Source organism: Nestor notabilis, unplaced genomic scaffold, assembly GCF_000696875.1.
Source record: "Nestor notabilis isolate BGI_N333 unplaced genomic scaffold, ASM69687v1 scaffold23284, whole genome shotgun sequence".
Lineage (NCBI taxonomy): Eukaryota > Metazoa > Chordata > Aves > Psittaciformes > Psittacidae > Nestor > Nestor notabilis.
The window spans coordinates 15,559-24,369 of NW_009924765.1; the positions used below are offsets into that span (position 1 = coordinate 15,559).

An 8,811-nucleotide genomic window follows, 5' to 3' on the forward strand; every position below is an offset into this window, starting at 1 on the left:
TCCAGTGTCTGAAGGGGGCTACAAGGATGCTGGGGAGGGACCTTCATCAGGGACTGGAGCGACAGGACACGGGGTGATGAGTTCAAACTGAAACAGAGGAAGTTCATATTAGATATAAGGAAAAATTCTTCCCTGTGAGGGTGCTGAGGCGCTGGCACAGGGTGCCCAGAGAAGCTGTGGCTGCCCCATCCCTGGCAGTGTTCGAGGCCAGGTTGGACACAGGGGCTTGGAGCAACCTGCTCTAGTGGAAGGTGTCCCTGCCCGGGGCAGGGGGTTGGAACTGGGTGAGCTCTAATGTCCCTTCAATATTAGATATAAGGAAAAATTCTTCCCTGTGAGGGTGCTGAGGCGCTGGCACAGGGTGCCCAGAGAAGCTGTGGCTGCCCCATCCCTGGCAGTGTTCGAGGCCAGGTTGGACACAGGGGCTTGGAGCAACCTGCTCTAGTGGAAGGTGTCCCTGCCCGGGGCAGGGGGTTGGAACTGGGTGAGCTCTAATGTCCCTTCAACCCAAACCAGTCTGGGGTTCTGTGATCCCAGCAGCAAAACACCATCAAATAGTCCCTTTATGGAAGATTCTAATTCTCTAATTGTCTTACAGCATCTTACCCTCGAGATTTGGATCCTTTTGGAGACGGTCCTTGATTTGTAGCTGAAAACCAGCTTCTCTCACGCAGGCAGCAACCGGCTGCTTCTGCACTGACCATTTGCCCACAGGCAGCCACGATGCTGCTGTCTGGCAGCAGCCCCTTTGGCAGCACCGTGTGGTTTTGCACCCTTGTAAAACCCTATCTCTGTGGTAGGCAACGGTGCCAAGTGTTCCAGGAGGAGAGCCACAAACAGGAGTGCTGGACCAGCGCGCGACGGGGGATCTGAGGTGCCACCTCTATCTGCCTGCCTCATGGCCTCTTTTCCCTGAGCATCAGTCATCCTCCGTGAGGAAAAGTTCCGGTGGCGACAAGACAGATTGAACTGATCCCCCTGCAAATCAGGCTGTGCAGAGCTGGCAGCAGCCAGCAGCACTGGGAGGATTAAGTGAGAACGTCACACGCTTCTGATTTGATTTCCCCGCTTTGCTCCATGTCAAGCTTTGGCAAGAGGAGAAACATCGCAGTGCTCTGCATCGAGTTATGGCCCGAGGCATTTGCAGCCTCCTCTGTTTCTCCCTTTATCCCTTCTCCTTACAGGTTTTCCTTTTATTTCTCTTCCTAGATGGAAAAGACTCCCCGTGTTGCATTCTTGGGCGGTCAGTTGCAGGGCAAAGCCATAGGGATTAATACACAACTACGCAGGATGTGCTGCCATCTGCTCTGACCCAGGGTACCAAACCTTATCAGCTTTGTGCAGCCGAAACCCACCTAATCCACCTGATAACCATCCCTGGAAAATCTGTTTGGTACTTTGAGAGCTGGTTGGGAAGAGCCAAGGCAATGGGTGTTAGTGCTGCTCATCACAGCGGCTCACGGTGCGTCCGGGGCTCCTGGCTTCTGCATCTTCCCCTTGTTGGACTGTGAACAGCTTCCAGGGACCCTGCAGGGACTCGTCTCCCTCTTCTTCCTCATCCTTGGTGTTGGCTGAGCCCCTTGTAAGTGGGTTTGCTGCGCTGGGGGATGTCTGGGTGGGCTTCATCATGGGCTTCACAACAGGTTCCCCTGGCTTTATGCTCCCAAGCAAGAAGTCCACGTGCTCAGGTTTGTTGCTGATGCTTGACCCAGTGGTTCAAATGGTGGAAAATGAGGGGTTTCCACAAAAGTTGGGCCATTTCTGTTGGAATCTTTGCTTGGAGACACATCTGAGGCTGAGAGCTCCAGAAAGCAAAGCCAGTGCTTGACTGCAACCACCCAAAAATGCTTCTACATCTCCAACTTTCTTTCTGCCAGTGCATTTCAGAGGACTTTCCTCATCGGTTTAAAGCACTTTGCAGCTGCAGAAGCCCTCGTGGTTGATAAAACATTCAAAGAATGAACTAAACCCCAACCTCATCATCTAGAGACCTTTCCAACCACCATTCACTTATCCACAATGGTGGAAAGGAGATGGCAACATTCACCTGACCGCACAATGTTGTAGGGATGGAGGCAGGAGGGAGTAAACTAGCAGCTCTTTTGGGAAACTTGGCCCCAAATCCTATTTGTCAGCAGCAATTCCCAATCTATCAGTCCCAAGCGACCTCTGAAGTATTCCCTTGGGGATGTTCTGGGTTCAGCTGCCCATCAGGATTAAAAATGGGAATAATAACAGTTCTCCCAGACAGGGGAGAAGAAAACTATAATAGAAAGGGTCTGGGCTGCTTGGAGGAGCTGTGGTGAGAGTCCATAAAAATCCTGGAGATAGATGGGAATGTGCAAACATCCTGAAAATAATTAGACCATTATTTCATATTAAAATATTGTACAGTTTGATAATAATTGTATCATGAGGCAGAAAATTGTTCAAACATTTTAATAACAGCTTCCTTTTTCCCCCCGTTTTCCTTGACCAGAACTTTTGAGGAATGGGAAAGAGATGAGGAGTGGGGAATATTGCTCCTGGCTGTCTAAGCTTTAATGACATCCTGTCTTGCTTAGACTGGGATGGAAAAGCATCACTACAGGGAGCAAAACCAGCTCCTTTTGCCTTCTTCCAGCACTACGTCCACCCCACTCAAATAACTCTCATTCCTTGCAGACCAGTCAGAATTCCATGTTTCTCTATCCAATAGGTTCCTGTGTATTCCTGCCTTTGAATTTTGGGGTTCAAGTGCAACCCATCACTGGGTTGTGCAAGGGTTGCCCAGCTCCTCGAGGAGACTTTCCCTGCCCCTTCCCACCACGCCTGATGTTTCAAACCCACCACGTTTAAAGGGCTTGGCACCAAAGCACACAACTTCACACCAGACACTATTGATGATGTTGGAAATGCTGTTTGCTGCTGTTTAAATAGTTTATTGTGGTTTGGGGGGGTGTTACCATGACGATGGGATGGCATCTGAGCACAGCCTTGTACCAGGGTAGCTCCGAGCGGGTGGCTTATTAAATAGATGCTGCACTTGAGGCACTGTAGCCATCGGTTAATTGCATCTGGAAAGCTGGAGTCTGCCTGGATAACTGACACTGCTCTACTGTTTCCACCCTCATGGAGATGAGATTAATATAATAGCAAACATTTATGAAGCCTTTTTCATCCCACAGTTTCCTTATCTGCTTCATTAAGTGATAAGGATACGGCAGATAAGGGATGAGTAACCAAGAGGATGCGGGGTTTCTGCTGTGGGTTTTATTGCACAGTGATTGCCCATCCTGAGCAAAGAGGGTTTAGTGCAGAGCCAGTCCCAGGGGAGTCTGCGACCAAGTCAGAGCAGATGCCCTGGGTTGAGATGGGTCAAACGTGTGCAGCACAGATCTGGGTCCTTCCTAAGCGCTCGAGTGAAGCCAGAGGAGGCCATGGAGATGCTGCAAAGGTGGCAGGGGTTGGAACTGGAGGAGCGTTAAGGTCCCTTCCAACACAAACCATTCCAGGATTCTACCTAAAAACCAAGAAGCTTGTCCATAGAGGAAACCTGCTTTTTCTGCTTTCCACCAGGATGGTGACACAGCAGCGTGGATGCAGACTTAGTGTCCCTCTAGCAGGTTTGTGTATTGAAGCTTGGCCTTGTCCTGCTGGTCCCAAATTCCTAGTGTCTGGATGACTGCTGAGGAGGGAAGCTGAGCCCTGCTGCCGCTTGAAACATGATGCTGGGACGGAGGTGTCACAAGCAGCTGCTTCCTCCTATTTATTGCTTTGATATCAACCGGTGACCATCCAAACTGAGATGGACCAGCCCTGAGCTCCGAGCAATGCCCAGCGCTCCGCAAAGCGTCTTCATCCCCAGCATGGGATGGGAGAGGAGGACCCAAAGCACAACCCAGACCCACTGAGATGCTGTTATTCAAGGCACCTTATCAGCTAGTTAGTCCTGGCACTGATTTACAGCTCTAGGGTGAAGAGGGAGAAGAAATATGCAGGGCTGGTATCCATAAGACCTGGCACACTCAGTGCACAGAGGGTTCCCACCGGGTATTGAGGAATTAAGGATAAATTAAGGAATAAATTAAGAAAGCCATCAAATAAACTAAATATCTCACCAAACTCGTACAGTGGCTTGTGCCAGCACCCAATGTGCAGATGAACACCATGATCACACCAAGACACGTCTAAAACCTGAGTGTCTGCACCTCCGAGCCACCAGACAGACACTAATTCATCTCACTCCTGTATTTATTGACACGGGAATTTCAAGCCCCCAAAGGAAAAGGAGGGAAAAAAGATCTAATTTAGTTTTGGACAGGCTGAATTTATATCTAGTGGATATGGGAGGGTGGGGGGGTTAATTCCAGTTAATTCCCATTGGATCAGAGCCTACTGCTGGGAGCAGTGCATAAACCAGCCTTGCATTCCCTTGTCCATCCCCATCCCATGGCTTTCCAATCCCAGCTGGGAAATCAGTGCTTTGAGCCAGCTCCATGCTGGGTATCCAGCAGCTTCCCATGGCTTTTGCAGCATTCGGTGATGCTGGAGTTTTTGGGAATGCCAAAAGCTGCTTTGGTTATTGCTACCTGGTGCATAGGGAATGCCTCAGGGCAGCAGGGGCAGGGGCTGCCGGCACTAAACCCACCTTCTTTCACTTCCCTCTTCCTCTCCCATCTTCCACATTACATGCGAGGATTACCCAGTGCTGGGCGCTGATCAAAACCCTGCTCTCAAAGCCCAGAAGTCCATTAAGTCAAGATTAAACCCAACCCCCTGGTGTTCTATTTGGGTGTAAATGACTAATTACTCTGTGCACTGATGCAATTTCTCCTCTCCGGAGGGTTTCTTCCTGCAGTAATCACCTCTCGGGGAAGGCAGGGGGTGAACATGTTCCTCATGTTCAGCTGCTTCAGCCAACCTGGGAGTTCAAGCTTATAAGTAGTAAATAATGTTCTGAGCCACTTTTTTCCTGCTGCAGATAATACGGGGTTGGGGAGATATTAACCATTGCAGACAGCAATTGGAGGAGCTGTGGTGGGAAATGAAGGTTTAAGGGTTTGCTGTTTCCTCCACAGACTGATGGATCTTCAGACACCCAAGATCAGTTGATAATCCATTTGGAAATCAAAAAGGGATTATAAATCCCAGTGGCATCACTGGGCCCCAAGTGCTGCTCTGGCAGTGCTGGGACTGGAGGAGGTTGGAGAGGGGGGTCTTTTAATCATAGAATCCTGGAATGGTTTATGTTGGAAGGGACCTTCAAGCCTCTCCAGTTCCATCCCCTGCCACGGGCAGGGACACCTTCCACTAGAGCAGGTTCCTCTCTCATTTAGAGATCAACTGGGGAAGTGGGTTTGATTCCCAAGCAAGTCCCAAGAAGGCTCTTTGCCTTCGCCTGCATTCCTGGTTTTCCATCATTCCTCCACCACGTTTGCTAATGGCACAGGAGAGCGGTAGTGCTCAGAGAGGAATCCAGGCCCCAAGGAGAGAGAAAATGTCCAGATCATCCCATGCACCACGGATACTGCAACATGGATACATGGCACTGCTGGATGCTCACTTTTCCTGGAAGACTGGAAAACCCCAGGATTTTCTCTCTCTTTCAAGTGAATTGGGAAGAGTTGGAAGCCAGAAAGGGAGATGTGATGTGCTCTGGTACTGCTACACCCCAAAACGAAGGACATGGCAAACTTTATGGTGCCAAAACGAGCTCTTGGGCCCCTGTATGTGCAGGATGCTGAAAAGCATCGTGGCTTTTCCTGAGCAGATTTGCCAGCTGCCAGCCTTGACTCCTGAGTTTCCTGCTATTGTTGCAGGGTTCGGAGTAACACTCGCTATAGGATTCACTTCTTTCCGTGTTCTTCTCAGTGCCCAGGCTGCAAAAGGTCCTGGGGAAAGAGCTGCTGCTCTACCTTCAAGCAAAAGCCATTGGGAGAATGAAACCCACTTCCCCACTTCTCTCACTGACTCCGTTATGGATCCAGAACCACTCGATCTTTCCAAGGTGGTTTTATATCTCCAATAAGGATGCTGGTGGAAAGCACAAGTGGGGATGGTTTAGGGGAGCAATCTGCAGATCGAGGCTGCTCTGGGACATCCAAAGGCTCTGGTGGATGGCTCAATGCACTTGGGAACACAAGGCACAGTCAATTCTGCTTCCTTTTTGGGTGGAAATCAGCTCTGCAGTCGTGTTTGATTTCACAGGTAGGTCCTGGCTGTGAATATAACCCATTTTGCTGAGCCTACCTGGCTCTGCTGCTCCAAATCCAGGTACTTGCTTTCCTTGTTCCTACACTGCTTTTTCCTGCTTGCCAGGACAAATTCTTCCCTTTAGGTTCCTGGAACAAGTTCAAGTGCTTCCTACATTTCAGTTACTATTGTCAAGTCTCAGGCACAGGAAAACAAGGAATTTTCCAGTGCTTGGACATGTTGTTGGGTGCTGCTTGCCCTGGGGATAAGGAATGTAGGAGGTAGCTGTGGGCAGGAGGCATTTTGTACCTTCTTTTGAGCCCTTCTTGGTGGGTGAGCACGAGGTTTCCAGCCCAGCCACGGGCAAACCAAGCCTCTGTTAAGGTTTACAGATGCAAAAAGAAACCTGGAAATGCCAATTGCACCCCAAAATGCAGCCCCAGGCTCCCAGATGTGCCTTTGCTCCCTATTTCAGACAGGTTCCTCCAGCTTCTCCTGGCAGCTTTGCTTGTCTGGTTATTCCAGGGTGCAGAGCAAAGGCGAAAACCCAAAGTACTAAAAAGGAATCATCTCTTGAATTCATCCTAACCCGAGAGGGGCTTTGCTGGCTGATCCCCAACATCCTTACAACACAGATGCTCCCGAAACAGAGCCAGCAACAACGGGTAAGACCAGAGCCACGTTGGTCGTATTCATCTCTTTATGTATTATTGCCTTAATTCTCCTTTACAACAGCTTGGCTATGTCTGAGAGGGTCTTATAACCACCCCGGAGCCTGTTTTTAATGACTAGAGAGCATCATCCATCCCGAGCTGCTTCCCAAGCTGTCAGTTATGTTCATCCTAGGGAAACATTCGTGCCAGTTAGCACAGCACTTAGATAGGAGCTGGAAATGTGCTGGCATACGGCGGTGCAAAGCTCTCCCCTCCCCTCCCGTGTATCCCCTGCCAAAACGTCTTTTACTTCCTTGGAAGCAGGACCAAAAAGAGGCATTGCAGAGCCGAGCTGTCTTTGGGAAAGATGATGTGTTGGAAAAGTCTGTTGCGCTTCAAAGGCCAGTACTCCAGAGGGAATTGCGGAGCTGCCCGAGAGTTGTGATTTATCTCTAGCGCTGGTGTGAAAATGCCATCAGATCCAAGATTTCTTGGAGAGGGAGAAAAGAGGGGAGCTCACCCCGGAGGTGCACGGCTTCTTTGTGCTCCTTGGCACAGAGAATCATAGAATCTCAGCCTGGTTTGGGTTGAAGGGAGCTTAAAGCTCTTCCAGTTCCAACCCCCTGCAACAGGCAGGGACACCTTCCACTAGAGCAGGTTGCTCCAAGCCCCTGTGTCCAACCTGGCCTTGAACACTGCCAGGGATGCTCCACAGGGAAAAGGCAGCATCCCCTGAGCTTCCTCTCCCCTTGACCCCACTGATACAATCAAGGTGGGTTTGCCTGAGGACACCCTCCCACCAAAGCAAGGTGCTTTCCCAAGCCCGAGCTTCCCTCCCAGGCTCCTTAGAGGGTTCCCAGCCCGGACTGAGAGACATGGAACGGCTCCTGCGGCACAGCAGAGGCGCATCCGACACTGGTGTCTTTTGTGTCATTTTGTGCTAAATATCGAGTTCTCTTTTAAAGGAGGAGATTGGGAAAGGGATGGATGGTTCTGCAGAGTTGCTGGGAAGGGAGTGGGCAGCGATGCTACACATGCACACCCAAGACACGCTACCGAGGGGGGTTACAAAGCCTTTCCTCGAGCTCCTTTCACCGAGCTGGCAAAGGATCCCCAAAGCCTCCTGCACCCAGTGCTCTCTTACCAAACAAGCTGTATTTTAACTGCAGTGTGAGGTCCCATGGATCTGAGCGCAGCACCCTGGAGGAGGCAGAGCTGGGTGCTGGAGAGGGTTTGGGGGTTGATGCTCAGAACTCACCTGTCCAAGGCGATGGCCGTCATGGAGTAGATGCTGGCAAAGACAGCAGCGATGGGGAAGAAGTTGTGAAACTTGCAGTAGAGCAGCCCATAGTACCACTCGTTGTGGATGGCGTAGGTGAAGTTCACCACCGTGTTGAAGGCAGACATGGAGGCTTCGGCGAAAGCCAGGTTCACCAAGAAGTAGTTGGTGACGGTGCGCATCCTCTTGTGAGCCAGGATGATCCACATCACCACCACGTTCCCCACCACCGACACGACCACGATGAGGGCATAGGCGACAGCCCACAGGGCCACTTGCCATGCGGGCTGCACAAACTGGTTCACAAAGGACTCGTTCAGGGAGGTGTTGAGCAGCCCCTGGTGCTCCAGCTCCGCTTCCAGCGGCAGAGCGTTATCCATCGCACCACGGCGCAGCTGCAACAGGCACAGGGATGCTGCAGGGTGCAGGTCCCTCCCGGTTTGGGATGCAGCAGGATCAGGGTGCTCAGATGCTGCAGGTCCCTCCTGGTTTGGGGTGCAGCAGGAGCAGGGTGCTCAGATGCTGCAGGTCCCTCCTGGTTTGGGGTGCAGCAGGAGCAGGGTGCTGAGATGCTGCAGGTCCCTCCTGGTTTGGGGTGCAGCAGGATCAGGGTGCTCAGATGCTGCAGGTCCCTCCCGGTTTGGGGTGCAGCAGGAGCAGGGTGCTGAGATGCTGCAGGTCCCTCCTGGTTTGGGGTGCAGCAGG

General features: G+C 51.2%; 1 protein-coding gene across 1 annotated transcript in view; it reads right to left on the minus strand.

Annotated features, from left to right (window-relative positions):
- The window catches only part of TACR1 (tachykinin receptor 1), a 14,453-nt gene extending 5,967 nt beyond the window's left edge, over nucleotides 1-8,486 (minus strand). Inside the window, exon 1 of the mRNA XM_010012758.1 lies at nucleotides 8,086-8,486. Within this exon, the coding sequence (XP_010011060.1) occupies nucleotides 8,086-8,486 (401 nt within the window). The remainder of the gene's footprint in view (nucleotides 1-8,085) is intronic.
- Between the last annotated feature and the right edge of the window lie 325 nt (nucleotides 8,487-8,811).